The 20,471-nt window shown below is 44.8% G+C and overlaps 1 protein-coding gene across 7 annotated transcripts in view; it reads right to left on the bottom strand.

Annotated features, from left to right (window-relative positions):
• Positions 1 to 2,075: 2,075 nt before the first annotated feature.
• Positions 2,076 to 20,471, bottom strand: part of HDAC6 (histone deacetylase 6) — a 40,659-nt gene continuing 22,263 nt past the window's right edge. For 4 of the 7 annotated variants that reach the window (XM_087925697.1, XM_087925696.1, XM_087925695.1 and 1 more), the window contains 16 exons: positions 20,132 to 20,221; positions 19,937 to 20,043; positions 19,734 to 19,801; positions 19,397 to 19,574; positions 18,806 to 18,934; positions 18,307 to 18,475; positions 17,949 to 18,082; positions 17,684 to 17,752; positions 15,696 to 15,888; positions 15,009 to 15,158; positions 11,388 to 11,562; positions 9,318 to 9,670; positions 7,235 to 7,333; positions 6,436 to 6,582; positions 4,962 to 5,090; positions 2,076 to 3,649 (listed from right to left, as the gene is read on the bottom strand). In XM_087925697.1, coding sequence (XP_087781823.1) covers positions 3,581 to 3,649; positions 4,962 to 5,090; positions 6,436 to 6,582; positions 7,235 to 7,333; positions 9,318 to 9,670; positions 11,388 to 11,562; positions 15,009 to 15,158; positions 15,696 to 15,888; positions 17,684 to 17,752; positions 17,949 to 18,082; positions 18,307 to 18,475; positions 18,806 to 18,934; positions 19,397 to 19,574; positions 19,734 to 19,801; positions 19,937 to 20,043; positions 20,132 to 20,221 — 2,259 coding nt within the window. In that variant the 3' untranslated portion in view covers positions 2,076 to 3,580. The remainder of the gene's footprint in view (positions 3,650 to 4,961; positions 5,091 to 6,435; positions 6,583 to 7,234; positions 7,334 to 9,317; positions 9,671 to 11,387; positions 11,563 to 15,008; positions 15,159 to 15,695; positions 15,889 to 17,683; positions 17,753 to 17,948; positions 18,083 to 18,306; positions 18,476 to 18,805; positions 18,935 to 19,396; positions 19,575 to 19,733; positions 19,802 to 19,936; positions 20,044 to 20,131; positions 20,222 to 20,471) is intronic. The other 3 variants (XM_087925699.1, XM_087925698.1, XM_087925700.1) reach the window with 2 other exon arrangements.

Here is a 20,471-nt window from a genome sequence, read left to right as displayed (position 1 = left end):
GAATGCTTCAAGCTCCCTAGACAATGAATTTGAAATCTACTCCCTCTAGTGAGTATTAAGTGTCAACGGAACAGGAGCATAAACAAGGAACCTGAGAAACATACACTCTCAAGGAAACTCAAGGTTTGCTGAATTAAAGAAAATAATCATTATTATGGGAGCAAAGCTTTCCCTCCAAAGAGACCAATACCAATTACCAAGTGCCATATTGCTCAGCCCACCAGCATCCGACATACCCTTACTAGGCTGTGTTTTCTCAAGAAAACAGGAACTCTACGAACAACGGCAACCAAGAGGAGCGAAGAGAAGAACACCGGGATCAGGAGGCAGGAAAATATGGAGAAGGATAAAAAGAAAGTAAATGTTTTTGGTAACAATAGTTGGATGGGATCAGACCAAAAGGGGAGGAAATTCAGGAATGGAAATGTATGCAGACACCTGGGAAGAAAATGTATAGAGATTGTGGCGGGATGAGGAAATGAAAAACAAGCAACAGGAAAAGCTAATCACGAAGAGAAAATGTTCAGAGACGTGGTTGTATAGTATATAAAGTGAGCAGCCTGTGGCCTTCAGACCAAAATGCCACCCCTAAATTACACGGAACCCACCTACTTTTTCTACTGGCCAGTTATCTTTATCTCTGTCTCTGCCCCAATTATCCTAGCAATCTATTGGCTGTCTGCCACCATTAGCAGAAGGTAGATCCTCAGCGCTCCATATTATCAGCTGGCAGGAAAACAGATGACGGGGTAATGCTCATCCGTGTTTGCGTATCAGAAAATGCTGGGGCAGGCAGGCTGCCAAACAAATCATTTGGGACAGATGACTTATCAATGTAGTTTTTTGTCTCGTATCGTAAGTGAATAGGTTAAACAGATCCAATGAATAGCCAAGCAGTATATAGGCCGCAAAGAAAGGGAACCAAGGAAAGGGACTGATGCTTCCCAAATGCTCAATGGATCCGTCATGTGGCTGTTGGGTTTTTTTTTTAGCATTTGTCTCACAAAGTTGCAAGAGCCTTCCTAGTTCTTGCAGCAAAGCTATCAATGCCTGATGTGACAAAGGAGTTTTGGTTATCAGCCAGCTTGCTGCAGTCTGATATGGATCAGAGCTGAGGTGGGGGTAACTGGCCCAAAATCAGCTAGGTGGCTTCTGTGACTGAGGTGAGATTAGAACCCGGGTTTCCTCCCTCTTAATTCAGTACTGTGGCCAATATACCATACAGGTCCCTCCTTACTGAGCCTACAGTACCATGCTGTACTTTTTGAAATGTGTACCTGTTAATGGGGAATTGTGAGGAAGTAGGTACTGGCAGAAAGTGAAGGACAGTATAAACTCAGTTGCAAGCTGAGATGAGGACAGATGCGTCCAACCTTCTTCCACACTTGGTGGCTCTACCCAAAAAGTTAAAAATACTGGAAAAAAAATTACACTGTGGATAAAAGAAATTACAAGTATTCAATTAGAATTTAAACCTGAAATATTTTGGTTGGGAATGTTAAAAGGGGACTATGCAAATGAAATGAAATATTTAATTCTCCATATAATCACAGCGGCAAGAATTGCGTTGGCACAATGTTGGAAGGGCAATCAAATGCCAACAAATAATTTGATTACTCAGAAAATACTTGACTGCGCTGAAATGGACCTACTCACACAAAAACTTAGGAATAAGGAAAAGTCAAGATATATTACAGCTTGGGATAAATGGTATAAGTGGATTAAAGAGAAAAAAACAGGAAATTGAGAGATGGTTTTGATGAATGGAGTGGTTAAATTAAGAACGTTTATCAAATTAAGAAACAAAAGGTAGCAAAATTATTACCAAGAAAAAAATCACACCGTCTTAGTTGATCAGAAACATATGTTTTATAGGTATCTATTATGTTTTCTTATATATAGATTTTGTCTGCAACGTAAAGTTGTATTTGATGTATTGTGCATAGTTTTTTTTATTTTTTAATCTTTAATAAAGTTTTCTTTTAATTTTTTTTAAAAGTTTATCACTGCACCTCTCTCCCCTCCAAGATCCCTCTAAATACAGACCCATCCCTAAATACACGCACATATACAACTGCAGGCAGAGATATAATTTTATTTGAATTAGAAAGAGTACAAATCAAGCAGAGGAACATACAAACATTTTTTTTTTTTAGTGAAAGCTACAATCCAACAAAATGTTCTCCAAGTTTCAATATCAACCCCGTAATACCCAAATCCCCTCCCCAAAACCACCAGGGCCGGCCCTGGAAAACGATGCACCCTCATGTGGAAGTTGGTGGTCTCCTTTCAAACACACAGTGACACGCCCTCCCACTCGTCTTTTTTCTTGCCACCCTCCCCCATTAACTCTTTTCAACAAATACCTTTTTCCTCCGTCAGCTTTTCTGAACAGGAAGCAAATTGGTCCTCTCTGGATGCTTTGGACATGCCCTTCAACCCAACTAACATAATCAATTAAGGACAATGGAAGCTATAAGCCAAAACACCTGAACTGGCTGCTCTTATTTAAAGGCTAGGTAAGTTTGCCAGTTCCCGAATATTCCCACCCCCCCACACCATCACTATTTAGCTTGACAGAAGAGAAGCTTGAAGACTTTCCTCTTGCACACCTAAGCCACCCCCATCCTCACAGGGAAGCAGCCAGGGGATCTAACCCAATCTTTCCCCAGTCATTTGCCAGGGGCTCTTAAGGAAGGCCACCCTGCTTCTTGCTTAACAAGCCAACTATACCAAGTTATTTCCATTAAAGCTATCAAAGCCCAATTCTCACGTTCTCTTTTGCCCCAGGCCATTCTTATTTTTATCTGCAGAAAACAACCTGCACATAAATGCAAGGTTTCAAATCATGCCATTCTAGAAGTGCCATGACTCATCCTAACTAGTGGCTTGGCCATCGTGCCTCAGGTTACCCTCAGGTTGTGTTTAAAGTGACATTTCCCTTTCTCTTTTACCCATACATGCATATACATCGTGTGAACCTGGTCTTAAAAGTACAACGCAGGTCCTTAATAAAGGCAGACCAACACCACACCCTACCTACTCTAATCTCAAAGCAAAACTTTCTCTCATTCACTCCAATGTCTTGCCGATTATTTTAAAATCAACACAGGCTTTTCCCCAACTGAGCAAGAGAGCACTGTAACGGGGAGGAGAGAGACGATTTCGAGGAATATACAGTAATATAGAGAGGAAAGGCAGCCTTGCACAATCAAACAATGGAAAAGTGAGTCCCTTGCAACTTTAGTAAAAAAAGAATTAGCATGGTATCTCTTCGGCATTGAAGAAAGCAAAGTACTTCTGATTGGAAGCAAAGGTGTCCTTAGTGCGCTAACAGTTGATTATTCCTCTTCATGGATTGGACCAGAAGAGGACAGTTTTTTGTCCTAGTGGAAGCAGTGAGTGTGCTGGTGGTTGATTTATGGCTGCTGGTGGTATTGCAATTGATGATTGCTGTCTATTTTTTTTCTTTTTGGCACAAAGAGCCCTTTTAAGAAGCCTCCGATTCACTCCAGTGAGGTCAAACGATGGTTGATTGTGCTGCATTCAATCTTCGGACTTCCCTCTGGACAAAGTCACCTTAGGAAGGCAGGTGCATGTCCACTCCAAACTTCAACTTGTGAGCCTGGCACTTGGCTTCAAGAAGGACCTGAAGAAAAAGACACTTACACTGAACATCAGTACTTGGATTTGGCCATCCGCCCCTGTGTTTTGTCCTCTTTAGTGAGACTAACGTAACAGCTTTACAGTTGGTAAAGCTGAGAGACAGAGCTATGTGTCAGTGGGAGTTCTGAATTTAGACAAGAAGGGCTATTATATTTCAATTCTTTTTTATTAATCCTTTTTATATATACGTCCGAAGAAAGTTATTAAACCTGAATTCAAAACCCATTCTAGCCTCACCTCCCTACTCAACCTTGCTCCCATTCATTTACCTGGGGGACAACGACAAACAGCTTCCTTTGTTCTCTTCTCCCAGAAGGAACACCCGTCAATATTTCTGCAGTTGAGAAATATTGCTTTCCAATTTTTCCTTTCTCCCCAACAAAATATTACAGAAAGAACTTTCCCCTTGAATTACAGAACCCAGAGAGATTTATTCTTTCCTTCCACAACAGCCATTTTTTTTTCAAATTCTACCCCTTGCACTGTGATAAATAAAAACTTATGCTATGCCCCATATTGTGTGGCCTTCGGCACCTTGAATTTGTCCGGCATGAAGAAGTTTTACTCAGCTATTCAGCTCTTCCCTCTACACACACACACACACACACACACACACACACACACACACACACCAGGTAAACTTCAGTGACTGAGTGTGAACTAATTTCTCTACTTGCGGTCTAAATCTAATGTCCTTAAAATGATTATCAATCTAAAAAGCAATCTAAAGGCTTCCCTAATCAAGTGTTTTGCTGATGCTCTGGCTGAGGACGATGGAGTTTATAGTCCAACATGTCCCAAAAGCATAAAACTGTTAGGAAACTGAAAAATCTATGTGATATGTGGTTGGGCTATTTTGCAAACTTAGTGCAGCCTGATGAACACTGCCTGACAAGTTGGGGGCTGGAGGGTCACCTGTCGAGCATCTATGATATACTGACTAAAACACTGTCTCTCAAAACACTTTCCTAAAGGTATTCCTCCCTCCTTCCCCTCCCTCTAGATCTATTGGATAATAACTAGTCAGATGTCCTGGTGTTATAATCCAAACTCTTCTGGAGCACACAAGAGTTGAAAAGGTTCCCCTAAATCATGCTCTGTAATGGCTCCCTGTGCTTCACAGCCACATGCAATAAAATACAATAAACTCTTGCATAACTGACAGTCTTGATGGCCAACAGAAGAAGAAAATGTTGCATTTCTCTCATCTGATCCTCAGATGTGCAGTTCAATATTCAATTTGGGGAGGAGGAGAAAGAGGAGGAGAAAGAGAAGGAGGAGGAGTTACAACTCACTGGGTGACTGATATAGGCTTGACAGTCATAGCACCAGGCAGAGAGATCTGAAAAACTAAGCACCAGTGGATGTCCAGATTCCTTGTTGTGATCCAGCATATGTTGATTAATGTAGCGTCCACAACAGACCTGAAACGAATGTAATATTTCAGGAGGGCAGAGCTGAAACATTAAAGGCACAGATCTAGAATGTCATGCTCCGGCCAGTGACATTTTATTGGGGAGATGGGCAGCACATAAATTTAATCAATCAATCAAACGATCTCAATTTCCTTAAAGGCATAACCCCCCACCCCACCCCACACACAAAGCAAATGGAGCATATTACAGAGAAGAAAGTAACGGTGGAGAACAAACTCTGTTGTTGAGTTATTTCACTCAAGTCAGTCAAACTGGAAGATGATAGAAGCAGGTCAATGAAACGCCTAAAATAGCCAAGAGCACCCGGAGGAACGTCCCCTTGCCTGCCATAACAGACAATGAGCCCCTGAGCCAGAACTCAAAACTAGCAACTCCAGAAGGAAATACAATTGGAGTACAAAGAGCCACCTTATAGCATGAGCAATCTGTGCATGATCAACTCTTTTTTTAAAACTCCACAGAGCTCTCAAAGTTGATGTGAGTTTCTGCCAATTTGGATGGGAAACTAAAGAACCACAGGTATCAGGTGCCCTCGGAGAATTAACAATGTGTTAATTCAACATTCCCAGCAAAATAGAGAATGAACTGAAAATGCAGCTTCCTTTGGTGACATTGTTGCATTACTGCTCCATCAGCAGCGAACCTTTGTGTAATGGAGACCCCAATTGGTGGAGGATGGCCACCGTCCACCAAAAATTTACCCACCCTAAACTATTTTTTAAAAATAAATTTATTTATTCAAAGTTTCAAAAATTTAAAAAAGAGAAACAAGTTCTCATGTTTTATAGCAGTGTATATGTGTCCATTAGTAACAATTCGGTTCATTTACCCTAGGTACATCTGTAGCTAATTTACTAGTTTTTTGCTTACTATACTACTGTTAAATTACAATACTTATTTATCTACATTACTTTACATATATATACATAAGTCATATATCATATTCTTCTTTGAGATTTCTTTAGTCATTCTGACAAACATCTTTACACCCTTTTTTTTTTTAACCATTTATACCATATGTTCCATATCGTAAAACATTCTTCTTCCCTGTTTTTTAATGACACTGTTAGTCTAATCATTTCTGCTCATTGATGTATCTTATTCATTATTGCTAGATCTGTGGGTGTCGTGGTCAGTTTCCAGTTTTGAGCAAGAGAAAATCTTGCAGCGGTTATAATATGTAATATTAGGTGTTGGTGTTTCTCCACCCTAAGCTATTAAGTAGACTTCCTTCAGGAACAGGGAGGGTCATTATTTGGCCCCAGGTCTATCAAAACCCAATTACTTCTAGCCTCTAACCCCAAAGCGGCCCCTTCAGGACTGGTATCCTTACTTTATAGCACACCAGACAAACCCAGTTCTCCATCTCGCTGCCACATTCTGCACAAGGCTCCCACACATTCAGGCCCACAGGAGGCACAGGCAGCACGGAGCTGAGGTGGGGGCACCAGGGCAAAGGAGTCACGACATAAAAGAGCCCCTGCAAAGAGAGAACAAAAGAATCCTTCTGTCCTGACATCCAGCCTAGAGGCCGTCCCTTCTAAGTCTTGACTTTTTCTCGTCACGTTAAGACTCCCTCCTCCCCTGTTCTGAAACTTTTGCTAAACTCAGAAATTCCCCTTTGTGTATCTTCAGCTTCCCGGGACTGTTAAATAACCCCCAGGCACTTCTACCACTCTCCTCCCTTGTCTCAGGGCTTTTAATTCAGAAACTGATTGGATTTGAATAAAGAGTTTGCAAGTCCTGTTCAAGGACCACTTCTTCTATCGCCTCTGTCCTGGTTCTGAAGTCAGGCTTTAACCGGACTCGATTCTAGAACCAGCCACGCAGATTCTCTGTTGTCTAACCCCTTGAGTATCACAGGAACATTCCTGAAATCTCTGCTGGAATACTCATGGAGTTATATCACATCCTTGTAAAAACATGTAAGATGTAGATTCCTCCGTCTCGAGTTGAAAGTCTCACGTAAACACGCAGGGCTTTTCCAGTCAGACTACAAGCCAAATATGCCGTTCACTCTTCCTTAGGCCCACCGACATGCTATTGCAGCTCTATCAGACACAACTTTCTCTAGACTCAAGAAATCGAATCCTGACCTCTTCCCAATAATCTCTCCCCCTCCCAATACTCACACTGCCAGCCACATCATCCCCAATCTTCTCATCGAACGAAGAACAACCCCCTGCTGCTTCATCCAACAGGACAACCTCAACATTCATTGGGCGGTGATGCTGAAAATAAGAGGGGGGAAAAAAAAGAGAGGGATGACTGAGATGATATGAGGTGGTATTTTCCAGAAGTCCTTGAAATGTAGTTGTTTTATAGCAGAGTTGCAGCTTCCACATCTATTGTTCTCATGAACAGGGCCGGTTTTGTGGAAGGCAACCCTGGCTGAAGCCACCTTGGAGCTTCAGTGCTGCCACACTGGAGCTGAGGGATAGGAAGCGGGGATTAGAGATAGCTGGGGCTGTGTAGTCAAAATAAAATACTTTCTCTTAGGAACCAAGGACGTTCCCACACCTGGCCAGAAGGAGGAGGAGTGATGTCACCAGACCATCAGACAGCGACTTGATTGGACCATATGACTGATTGTTTGGGGTTGAGAGAAAAACTTTTACTTTTAATTTGGTGACAAACCATGGGACCCTTCAGAGTCGGTTTTCCCCAGATCTGTGTCAATATATTTCCAATAAAGCTGTTCTTTAAGGAATCAACCTGCCTTAAGAGTTTTGCTTGATGTGGAACTATCACTTGGAACCCTGACAGGGAAGCAGGGAAAAGAGCCCTGGTTATCTCTTCCCCAATCTCTTACCAACCTCCGTTGTTTAAATATTTCAACTAGGCCGAGCAGTTTTTAACCACCTGAATTCTGAATTGATGAAATGCCTTTGTTTAAAGACTTGTAATCTAAGTCAGCTTTACTTCCTTTACATGTGGACTATGACTTCCATTGTCCCAAACAGCATCACTCAAAAATGTTGGCTCTTAGGTGGTAAAGGGAATTGTAGTCTAACACAGAGGTCTCCAACCTTGGCAACGTTAAGCCTTGTGGACCTCAACTCCCAGAATTCCTCTGCCAGCTTTGCTGACTGAGGAACTCTGGGAGTTGAGGTCCACAAGTCTTAGTTGTCAAGATTGGAGACCCCTGGTCTAACACACAGCGATCCCCAACCTTCCTGGCTCCGTGGACCGGCATCAGGGGTTGTGGCTGGGGGTGGGGAGAGGATGGTTAAAAGAAGAGAATCACTGACATGGAACTTAGACAAATCTGGGGAAATGGAAACAAGAGCTTCCTATGCAAAGAGTGGGATGAAAGAAGAAATCACAGATGCAAAGTAGTTTTATGCATTCTTCTGCGTCCATTAGGTTAATTCTGAGCTCTTCAGACAAGGAGGAGGGTGAGCATTTCCAGTGCTAACTCTTTCTCTTCAATATGAACAACACAAGAAGATTCTTCTCATCTTTTTATGCCATATTCGTCACTGGATGTTGTGGTTCCTGTTTTTATCAACAGCCACACGAAGATTGGCTCCTTCCTAAACGAATTCCCAGCACAATCATTTGGGAGGCCAAGAAGCTGGAGCACACTTAGACTCGATGAGGTCTTTCACGCAATAGCTACAGCACGTAGACATAAATCGCTTCACGATATATTTGAAGAAGAAAGGATCTTACAGACAGTCACAAAAATATGGTTTTATTTTAACTGTTTTTCCCATTCTATCCCCCCTTTCCCTTACCCTTCCCTCTCCTCCCTCATTTGCCCTTCTCTCTTTCCCTCTCGGCCTCTGCCAAGGCCTGTTTGCTTTCTCTTCTGTATATAATTTGTAGATGTGTTGTTTGTAATGGTAAAATTAATAAAGTTTTTCTAAAAAAAAAAAGGACATAAATCGCTTCACAGTGCTTTTCATCCCTCTCTGAGAGATTTAGAATCAGCATCTTGCCCTAAAGAATCTGGGTCCTCATTTTACCGACCTCAGAAGGATGGAAGGCTGAGTCAACCCTGAGCCAATGGGGATTGAACTCCTGACAGTTGGCAGAATTAGCCTGCAAGACTGCATTCTAACCATTGCTCCACCATGACACAAGCCCCCAATTGCTTTGCGACAGCCATAGCTTCGTGTGAAACACAAATTGATGTGAAACGTATTCCCTAAAAGAGAAAAGCAGCTCGAAAAATCCATGATGTGTAAAGAAAAAAGCTTTGGTACTCACTTCTTCGTCGGGAGCCATCCCTTCCCCAGAGAAGCTCTCTGCCGATCCCTCTTCCCTTGGTGCATCCTCTGCTGGATCCATTTCCTTCGGGGATCCACTGACTTTCGGCTGAGCTTCCTCACCCACTGGACTAGAATCAGGAGAGAGAGAACTCGAGGCCGTTTCTCCTTCTTCCGTCAGATTGTCTTCTAGCCGGAGGGAGCCCAAGCCCATCACGGCATCATCTATAGCTTCCACAGGCTGAGCTACAGGGCTTTGGAGCAACTCCTGAGGGGCTTGTTCAGGAACCTCATTTGGAACGGGAGTTTCCTTCCCAGCCCGAGTCCTGGGCTTCTCCCACAGAGTGGCAGGCACTGGGGAGGAAAAATAAAAGGTGCCTTTCAGATGCTTAGTTAAGATGATGGGAATGGAAAAGGTGGGAAAGTGAACACAGTCTTACTAAATGGGCAGGCACTCAATACTACTCCAACCTCCCTTTACTTGCGCACTTATTTCCCCGCGTCTTCCCCGACTTCATCTTATCCCCTTTGTCTAAATTCTTACGTCCGACCTCTCTCCCTTCCCTCCCTCCCTGGCTTTCTTTGCCCTGTTCTGCTGCAGCCCATCCCTGTGACAGTGCTTTGTAGGAAAGAGTCTTTTGCGACATCAGCAGGAACTCAACCAATCTCTATCGGTCTTTTCCTGCACTGTGTAGTTGCTAGGCACCCTCCAACATCAAGATGAAAGGCCTTGATGCTGCTATGGCTGTGAAGATCAAATGTCTCTTAATGCAGGGGTCCCCAACTGCGAGTCATGGACCGGTACTGGTCCGTGGTCTGTTAGGAACCGGGCCACACAGCTGGAGGTGAGGGGCTGGCGGGCAAGCGAGCAAACTTCATCTGGATTTGCAAGCCTCAGCTCCATCTCAGATCACTGATTCTCATAGAAGCGTGAACCCTACTGTAAATTGCGTATGCGAAGGATCTGGGTTGTGCGCTCCTCTTCCTCCATCCCCTGGTCCGTGGAAAAATTTTCTCCCACAAAACAGATCCCTGGTGCCAAAAATGCTTGGGGACTGCTGTGTTAATTGATCCCCCAATTTTTGCCAGTTCCTGGGAGTTTAGGCCCCTTGCATGCTTCTCCAAGGTCAGGCGCGCCCTTTTGTTAGTCACCCCACTGGACTGAGCTGAAAGCAACGATATAAGTAACGTATCCAACTCTCTATTCATTATAGCAAACATCTGATCATCCAGCCTCCCTATGAAGATTAACTTTTGTGGCCTCTTGTCCTCAGAGAATTCACTCTTTTTGCCTTCTCTCTGAACACTATTTATGTGATCTTCATCTTGATGAGCTTTAAAAGGAGAACGGCTGGCTTCCAGTCCTTTTACCTTCCTCTCCAGTAAAGAGACCTAAGCCTGTAGGTGTAAAAAGCAACCGCTTCTGATAAGAAAGACACATGTCTTGCAAGTCAACTGCACCTTCCTTTTGGCAGAATCGGAGTTGCTCTTTCCCCTGATAAATTGCCTCCAAAAATTCCCTCTTCTGGTTTGATCTGTCCCACATAGATTTTTCACATAGATTTTTAAGTTTCCTAACATCATTTGAGAATAAGCTCCTACCTAAGAAATTACTCCATCTACTAGCTAATCACCTAATCAGGAAGTCTGCTATAGTTGTAAGCTTCCATGCCTCTTATTTAGACTGTGTGTGGAAAACAAGGAAGCACACAACCTCTCAGCCAGAAAACTATACAAACCCCCAGGCAATCAGTCTGCTCTGCAATTCACAGGCTCCTTTGCAAAACTCCTTTTCTCTTGTTGTCTACCCGTGGCTCCTTCTGCACAAGACTGTGCCATATTCCCATTTTACAAGGGCCCCAAATGCATTTTACAAGGGCCTCAATAGCATTAGCCTCTCGTGGAATAGAAGTGGGGGCAACCTATGAGAAATACCAACACTACAACTTCACAGCAAGAGGTAAATTGCAGGTGTTGTTTTGGTGTACAGCCACTACGCTGTATCAGTTGTTATGAAGTGCATCCGCCCAGACGGAACGGAGATCCTTTCGATAAAAAGAGAAATATTCACCTTCCAGTCGGAGGCTTGCCCAATATTTGCGGTGCACAGCGGTGACACGGGCCAAGGACTGCAGGGCACTCAGGTGGGGAGGCTTTAGGCGTCCGAGTGGGGGTGGAGGATCCCCCAGGAGGCTGCGTGTGCACATAGTCATGGACTCTGAGATAGAGTCTAGGTTGTAGCCACCCTGAAGGAAAAGAAACACTGTTACTTTGACATCAAAATAATTGCTATCAGGCAGTGATGGGATTCAAAAAATTTTTTTTACTACTGATTCTGTGGGCGTGGCTTGGTGGGCATGGCAGGGGAAGGATATTGCAAAATCTCCATTCCCTCCCCACTCCAGGGGGAAGGTTACTGTAAAATCCACATTCCCTCCCCACCCCAATAACCTGTTTTCCAGCTCCGTTCTCCTGTGCAGGGCAACAAAAGAAGACGCAGCCGATCAGCTGGGACTCGGGAGGCAGAGAATAGATGGGGGAGGGGCCAGTCAGAGGTGATATTTGCCGGTTCTCCAAACTACTCAAAATTTCCGCCACCGGTTCTCCAGAACTGGTCAGAACCAGCTGAATGCCACCTCTGGTGCCAGCCTACATGCAGGTTGGTATGCAAGAACAGAGCTGCTACCGTAAAAATTCTTCTTTGCAATCTAAAATAGAAACAGTAAGTTTCTAGTCATGAAATCTATGCTTCCAGACAGCAATGGCAATTTCAGCCTCTCCAGGGAACAGAAGCTACCAATCACACTTGGGGGCTTCAACTTAACACCAAGCCTTGTCTATTGGCAAGATTTTGGTTGCTGGGAGAACAAGAAAGAGAGGGAATGAGGAAAAGAAGTAAGAACGGCAATTAACATAGGGCTTGAAGCACTCACAATTCACAGACAGGCAATCCTGGCTTAACCTCCACTTCTTCAGCGATTATTTAAAGATACAAGAGCACCGAGTGAAGGGGACTTAAAAAACAGATCCTCAGAACTGCAGCTATCACAGCATGCCCCAGTCTTGGGACCTTCATTTGTAACCTTCCCTCCCAGCTTCTGACTGGGGAATCCAGCAGAAGGTTGCAAATGGCAATCGTGCAACAGCAAGATCTGCGGCTGCATGGGGTTTGCCTAACGATGGCAAGTGGGACCACCAGAAGTACCATCGAAAGCTGGAGCAGTCATGTGATGTCGCACCTTAGCAATGGAGGTTCCTTGTCCCAATTACTGTTGTTAAAAGAGGACTGCTTATATCTGCGATGGTGAACCTACGGCATGCATGCTGGAAGTGGCACACAGAGCCATTTCTGCTGGCACATGAGAGGTCACCTGGAACAGCCCCACTGTGCCTGCGTGTGCACCCCACACCAGCCGATTATCAGGTATCTGCCGCGCATGCACAGGGCAGATGTGTGTGTGGGAGATGCATGCGCATGGGGTGGGGGTCTCACATGCATGGGCAGAGGCACGCGGTACACGCGTAGGGGGGCACACAGGGGTGGGATTCTACAGGTTTGCACCTATTCGCTAGAACCGGTTGTTAACATTCTAAGCAGTTAGGAGAACCAGTTGTTAGAAGAAATTACTGGCCTAATCCTGTAAGGAAGGCAGGAAGGAAACATTCTGGTGTTGCTTACAGAAACTGCCTCTCCGTTAACCCTGATTACATTCTTGGCAGGACTAGACTTCCTGTCTCAGGAACCTCTCTGGGGTTTTTTTTCCCCTCCTTTGCTGGTACTTTGCTTGTGTGGAGTGACCATTCAAAGTTACAATGGCACTGAAAAAAGTGACATGACCATTTTTCACACTTACCATGGTTGCAGCATCCCCACAGTCACGAGAGGCCAGGCGAGGAGATGCGTGCCCCGATGTGAGTGATGTTGAGTTGGCCACACCCATCCAATACCATGACCACCAAGCTACGTCCATCCAGTCACATGACCACCAAGCCACACCCACTAGCTAAGCCACGCCCAGAGAACCGGTTATTAAAAACATTTGAATCCCACCCTTGGGGGCACCCGCATGCACAGGGGAGCCAGGGGGGCGCGCACACATTGCATTATGGGTGGAGGCACGCATGCGTGCGCACATACACTTTTGGCATGTGACGAGGAAAAGGTCAGCCATCCCTGGCCTATACTATACATATTACTGTCAGTTGGATGACCTTTGTAGACACATTGGCAATTCTGGGAATATGGTGTCGTCCTTCTCATAAAAGCGTTTCAGCAGATTTGGCTACACTGCCAATTTAACAGATGAGAAGCCTGTGGGGAATGCTGCTTCCTGGCAGCTTCTGCAGCTTTCCAGGATATTCTCTCCCTCTTTAGTCAATCTTTGTTGTCTCAGCGGGTCCCCTCCTTGCAAATGAAGCACAGTGTGATAGCCGCTGTGCTTTGATCAGAGTCCTTCTGGAGCCCAGATGGAGCCCCAAAGGCATCCTTGGAAGCAGAGGTGGGATTCACAGGGTTAACTACCAGTTCGGTCATTTATGAGGTTCGGTGATTTACGATGTGCTTCCCTGCATGCTGCCAGCCGCACGCCTGTAAATCATCATCAGCATGCTGCGTGCAGAGAAGCAGCCTTTGAAAAAGCCCCTTTTTTCCTGCTTTTTTAACTGCAGCTGTGCCTCGCACGGAAGCTGAAGTTGAAAAAAATCAGGAAATAAAGGTCAGGTAAGAGCCTGGGCGGGCAGGTGGGCAAAAAACATCAGCAGACATGGAACCGGTTCTATGTCTGCTGCTCTTCAGAGCTACCGGTTCTACAGAGGTGGACAGAACCGGCAGAAACCCACCCCTGCTTGTAAGCAATGCTGACATGAGAACTCGGTGCTTTGTATCTTGTTGGTTTCTGCTTCATTTAAAATGGCAGAGAATGAAAAGAGTTAATGTCGGGGCTGGGTGGCGGCATTAGGGTCGGAGGGTGACGCTCAGCACATTTCTCCTCTCCCCCGCGACAAAATTGTTTTCAAATGCTGCATTTGAACTTTTCCTCCTAGGAACGGCAACCTCTGTCCCTCTGCAACGATACGGCAATTATAAGCATCTGTTTAGGCCTTTTTTCTTGCTTTGAAGTGGAGAACAAAAACCACAAAAAAGGAGTGGAGAAGAATACAGGCAGTCCTCGATTTACAGCAGTTCATTTAGCGATCGTTCAAAGTTACATCGGCACTGGAAAAAAATGACTTACAACTGTTTTTCACACTTATGAATCCCCATGGTGACACGATCAAAATTCAGATGCTTGGCAACTGGTTCATATTTAGGACGGTTGCCGTGTCCCGGAATCACGTGATCAGCTTTTGCAACCTTCCAACAAGCAAAATCAATGGGGAATCCTGATTTATTTAACAACCGTGTTATTAACTTAACAACTGCAACGATTCACTTAACAAGGATGGCAAAAAAAGGTCGTAAAATGAGACAAAGCTCACTTAAACGGTTCACTTAGCAATATGAATTTTGGGCTCAATTGTGGTTGTAACTCAAGGACTATTTGTACTTTCTTTTCCCCCCTGAAACTCCCTCCTCAGGTCGTTTTCTCCTCACTGGATTCCAGGCCCCGTTTCCTCGTGATTTCTCACTCAGTGTATCTACCCATACAACAAAAGTAGCTCCCAGATAATGAAGGCAGGACTTCTGACCTACCTCTAGGACAACGGCTACTTTCCCTCCTGCCAGACCCAAGAGGAGGTGGGTCATATGGGCGTAGCATTCTGGGGTCACAAGACAACCCCCCAATGGGTCCCCTCGAGCAGCATCAAAACCAGCCGACACCAGGACCAGCTCCGGGTTGAACTGGAAAAAAACACAACAGGGTGACTGAACCTTCTGCTTTTCCTGCTAACTCATCACCTTGGGGGCCAAGGGCAAGCAGCTCGGCTCTTTTCGGATACCGTGACTAGAAAATCCCAGAATCCTCAAAAATAAGCCAGGATGGGTTGGGTTCTTGAGAACTGTAACCCAGCCTACCTAGTGGCTACCCAGTTATCTCAGCCAAATGGAACATGCCTACAACCTCTAGATCAGTGGCAGGGAATCTCAGTGTCTGCACATCCCTGCAAAAGACCGTTCGGGTTCTAAATGCCTTAGATATCTCTGTAGAAAGTTTAAACTGTTGTTTTTATTGTACACCACCCAAAGTTACCTGTGTGAGATGGGTGTTCATATACATTTGATTAAATAAACAAATAGCACTCAATAACTATCTCCCCAGTTGTTTTCTCTCTCTCTAACAACTGTTAAATAATAGTTAATAGATGGCATCTAATAACCACCATCATGGCGCCATTCAAGCCATTCCTAAATTTCCCATCATGAATGTTCAGTGCATACCTCATAACTAACAGGCATGATAATCTGATGGAAGGCAGCCAGATACTCAGAGTCTCCCATCCGGGAACAGTTCCAAGGCACATTAAGGGTGAAGCCTTCCCCAGGTCCCACACCCACTCGGTCATAATCTGCATCCTCGGAAGTGGGGAAGAAAGTGCCATTGTCGTACCGATGGAGGGAGATGTATAAAACACTAGAAGGGGGAAGGGAAAGGTGATTAGAAAAAAAGGTGCGGAGGCAAAGGCCTTTCTCCTCCTAATCGGGATGCTTAAGAACTACAGGTCACAATTACATATTTTGGCTTCTCAGATTTGCTGGTTCTATTCTCCCTTCTTTCCCTTTCTCACTCTCATTAAAACCTTGAGCAACTCATAGGACAATGGCTTCAAGGAGTTGGAGGACAATGTCTGCCTTGTTTTGTCTTACTTTATCATATTATCTTGCCTATTTATCTATTGATTATATCTCTATTATCTATCTTTATCTATCTATCTATCTATCTATCTATCTATCTATCTATCTATCTATCTATCTATCTATCTATCTATCCATCCATCCATCCATCCATCCATCCAGGAGCAGAACATCTCATGAATATTTTGCTTCCTGTGATCACAACAAAGCTGATGTCTGATATTATTTTAAGTAACACTAATGTTTTTGTTCCAGCAGTTGGTTATCCCAGATCCCTAGTCAGAGAGCTGCCATTTTTGATGGCCTCCTAGATACTGCAGTGGCAACCAGGGAGGAAGGGAAGAAGAAAGATAAGTCCTAGAAGGGCCCAGCTGCTCTCTGATAGCAATGAAAAACTATTTTGGATTGCACATATGGCAGGGAGAAACAATATGGGACAGTTTGGGAATTAAACTAAATCATTCTAACATAGCACTGACTGATCTTCAGATGATACACTACTTCTCTTGCTAGGTATGTCTTGTGAACACAATCAGAGTCCAGATTTTTGTATTAACAGGAGAATTGAAGGTACAGCTTTTCCATATAGAAATCTATGACTAGTTTCCATCCAAAAGTTACCTTTATTTCAACTGCCAAAGTTAAAAGCCAGAAGAGCAGAAGATCCTTTTTATTCGACAATAGGGTGCTAGAAACCCTTGTCAAATTTTTGCAATTTAACCCTCTCTTCCTGTTTGGAGACATGCCATCATGGTATGGCTACATTTCTGGAATTTTATAAGGAAGGACGGAGGATTTTTCAGCCAAACAATTCTACAAGTATTTAAAACTAAAGAACGATGAGAAATCTCTTTTCAGTCTGAGCATGCCTCAAAATTAATGCAAAGCACCACAAGCGTGTTTAATTTTATCCTTTGTTTTAATTCGAGCATGGGGGAAAATGTGTTCCAGGGTCCAATTTCCTTTCCCTGTTTTAATATACTCGTATTATTTCACGTCTCAAAAAAAGGAAGCATTTTGATTATGAAGCAGGGGTGAGCAGGAAGGAGTGCTACTGCAGAATATTTTAAAATGTCCCCCTTTGGTAAAAAACTGGTCTGTAACAATGACCTGTAGCTGGGCATCTATCTCAAGGCCTGCAGGCCAGACCCAGCCCATGCTTAGATCTGGCCCATGGGGCCAGTGGAAACAGCGAAGGACCGGCCTGCAGTGCCTCTGCCAGTGAAAACAGAGTTCAGTTCTATTTTAGTTGGCATAGGGTGGCAGGAGGGTGGCACAGCTGAAAAAAGAGCTCAGGAGCCCATTTTCACTGGCAGAGGATTTCAGGAGGCTGGCGTAGCTAAAAACAGAGCTCAAGAGCCTGTTTTCACTGGCAGAGAGTTTGGGCTGCACAGGCCCCCCCAACACGAGTGATGTGGAGCTGGCCACCCCCACCCTGGCCACCCCGCATCCCCTGCCGAGGTCAAACACAACCCCGATGCAGCTCTCAATGAAATCAAGTTTGACAACACCTCCCTCTTCTATAGGTTATAACATCACTATTTCTTCAAATGGGGGAAAATGACAGACAGCACCTGGGATCATCTTCAAATATGTGCTGTGTTCCATTGCCATGGTGAACATCCCAGTCTAGTATCATAACCCTGAGAAATAAAACCAAAATTAGATCAGTAAATTAAGCTCCCTGGTTCAGTTCAGTTAAAATATACTGTTAACTGCTGTGGAGCTCCCAGAATTACAATCCCCTCTCCCAGGAGATCTCTTGGGGAACAAAATTAAAGGACTAAATCTGCTTTAATTAGTCAAACAAAACGCCATGTTCTTATTGAGTATATTCACCTCAACCGCCTCTGGGCCAGGCGCTGGGCATAGCGTGCTGCCAAAGCCACCGAGTTGAAGAAGCAGAAGCCACAGGCGGTATCTGATTCCGCATGGTGTCCAGGCGGGCGGACAATGGCCACAGCATTTTGAGTCTAAGGACCCAGACAAAGAAACAACAGGGGATTGGCGCTGTATTGAAATTCAGGACAGTGATGAGAGCTCTGCAGAGAATTTCCACCAAGGTAAAAGAGTTCTACAGAACATGCTATAGAGGCAGCCCTGTCCAAAGGCCCTAGGAAAGCAACTGGACAAAACGATATCATCTCCAGCAGATTGGCTGAATTAATTGCTGCTCACTCTCTGCCCTGGCATTTACCTTCCCAGACAACACAGCCTCTACTGCACTGAATGCGGACCCAGCTGCCAACCGGGCACACTGATAGGAGCTGGCACAGATGTAGACAGAATTGTACTGGTCACCCTGGCGATGCAGGTCACGGGGTTTCATGGTGGCTGTGGACTTCAATGTCTCCACATAAGCCAGGCTGCAAAGAAGAGGAGGAGAAGAGGCAATGAAGCAGCTTTTCTCAGCTGGACGCAGGTTAAGCAGGTTGGGCTTCTTCAACCCCTAAAATCCTGTTAGCAGGTCTAGTTGTGGAGCTCAAACCCAACGCCTCTAAGAAGGCACCTCGTTGGAGAACACTGTAATGTGGACTCCACTCCTTCCTCTATATTCAAGAAGAAGAAGAAGAAGAAGAAGAAGAATGTGAAGCTTCGGGCATCACCGATAGGCATTGCTCCCCACCCTGCTGTGTGAGACCTCCCACTCCTCTCCATGTGGTTGAAAAGGCTGTTGGAATGAAACTCATCGGAACCTGTGGCACATTTGTAGCTCTTCTTCAGTGGCAAGACGGGCTGGGAGCCGGCAACACCTTTCGGTCAGATGCAGCTCCCTGTGGCGTTGGAAGATCCTGGATACTCTCTGAGGCAACTCTGGATGTTGGCTACAAAAGAAAGGTAAGAAACCAAGAATAAGAGAAAGCCAGGATTCCTAAGGAACATTTTTATATGGGGGAATCCTCTTCCCTTCCAATGAGGACAGAGTCACGCTAGCTCTCAAATCTGCTTGGAGGCCTTGTGGCTGAATCATTTGATAATATCATTTTATATTTTGGGTTTTCGGTGAAGATCTTAGAAAAGCGTAGCCCTTACAAGTCTGTGTTTCCAAAAACAATTAGATGTTGCCTTGAAAGAAACTCAATCAGAAGCAGAGTTATCAACCAGGGTGGCTTAGGGGGGAACCGGTCCTCTATGTGTGTTCAAAAACATTCTCTTTACCGGCTGGTTCATGGGTTGTGTTTTATGCTACTACACCAGCTGAAGCAAAACCACATGTATGCATTATACATAGAGAGGGGATGGAAACATTCCTTTCAACAAACCTAAACTATATCTGAAATTCTTACCTGTCCCACATATTGTAATGCTCCATCATCTTCTCATCATAGACCAGCCCCGTGCAAGAAGGAGGCTGAGGCTGTGTCCGTTCAGCCGTTGATCTGGAGAGGGGATCGGTTACAGAGAGGGAGCTGGCTGGTGGCCAAGCTATGCTCAGCTTGCCATCCTCTTGGGGCACATCAGCACCTGAATTGGGTGGAAAGAGGCAGAGAAAGATTCCACGAGAGCCCTTAAGCAGTCCTGATTGTCTGACGGTCAGTTAGAGTGGAAAGGAATTAAGAATAAAAATGCCCTCTGGACTCCTTGCTTTTTAGGAAGGGGAAAAAAAGAGCTACGTTCACTCACTGATCTTCCGTAGGTTCTTCCAGTACTTGCTATGAACTGCAATGGCCCGAGACACTGAGCTGAGAGCACTGACGGGAGGAAAAGAAGATGCTTTAATTAGACTTTAATTAGAGAAGGTTGGATTTGACCTAACATGTGGGTTCTAAAAGCACCAGGCAGCAGGAAACTGTGGTTCAACGCTCAGGAGCCAATATCATTCTTACCTGCTACATGGGAAGACAGGCGATTCCATCAGAGGACAGGGATCTCCTAGAAGTGTCTTCAAAACCATGCAGGTTCCCTCTGCCAAAGACTGGAGGTTATACCCGCCCTGTGATAGGGAAAGGAGAAGAGCTAGGTGTCTTCTTTAAGAGGCAGCCCAACCCCCATCCCCAACCCAAAAGCGGAAAGTCACCCACCTCCAGAGATAAGACCAGTTTGCCTCCAGCCAGTGACTTTAACAGGTGTGTCAGGTGAGCAAAGCATGCTGGGGTGGCAGCCATCTCCCCCTAGAGGGGACAAAGATTGATCAATTTCACCCCCGACTTACTCTTGGAAAAGGGAGCAAGGCAGGGACGGGATACATTAAATTAAATGGACAACCAAACCAAATAAAAACCAAGGCATTATCAGACAGATTACTCCTATTGCAGCAGGCTCCTGGAAGCATCTCTAAGGCTGTGACAAGAGAAATGGGAAGGAAAAAGGCCTTGTTCCTCAAGGTTGGTAGAACAGTTTCTGCATGGCCTAACTGAAGCT

The sequence above is a fragment of the Pseudonaja textilis genome, chromosome 2, assembly GCF_049901715.1.
Source record: "Pseudonaja textilis isolate UNSWEBS1 chromosome 2, rPseTex1.2, whole genome shotgun sequence".
Classification (NCBI taxonomy): Eukaryota; Metazoa; Chordata; class Lepidosauria; order Squamata; family Elapidae; genus Pseudonaja; species Pseudonaja textilis.
Note: the sequence above shows the minus strand (reverse complement) of the source record. Positions and strands in the feature narration are given on the sequence as shown.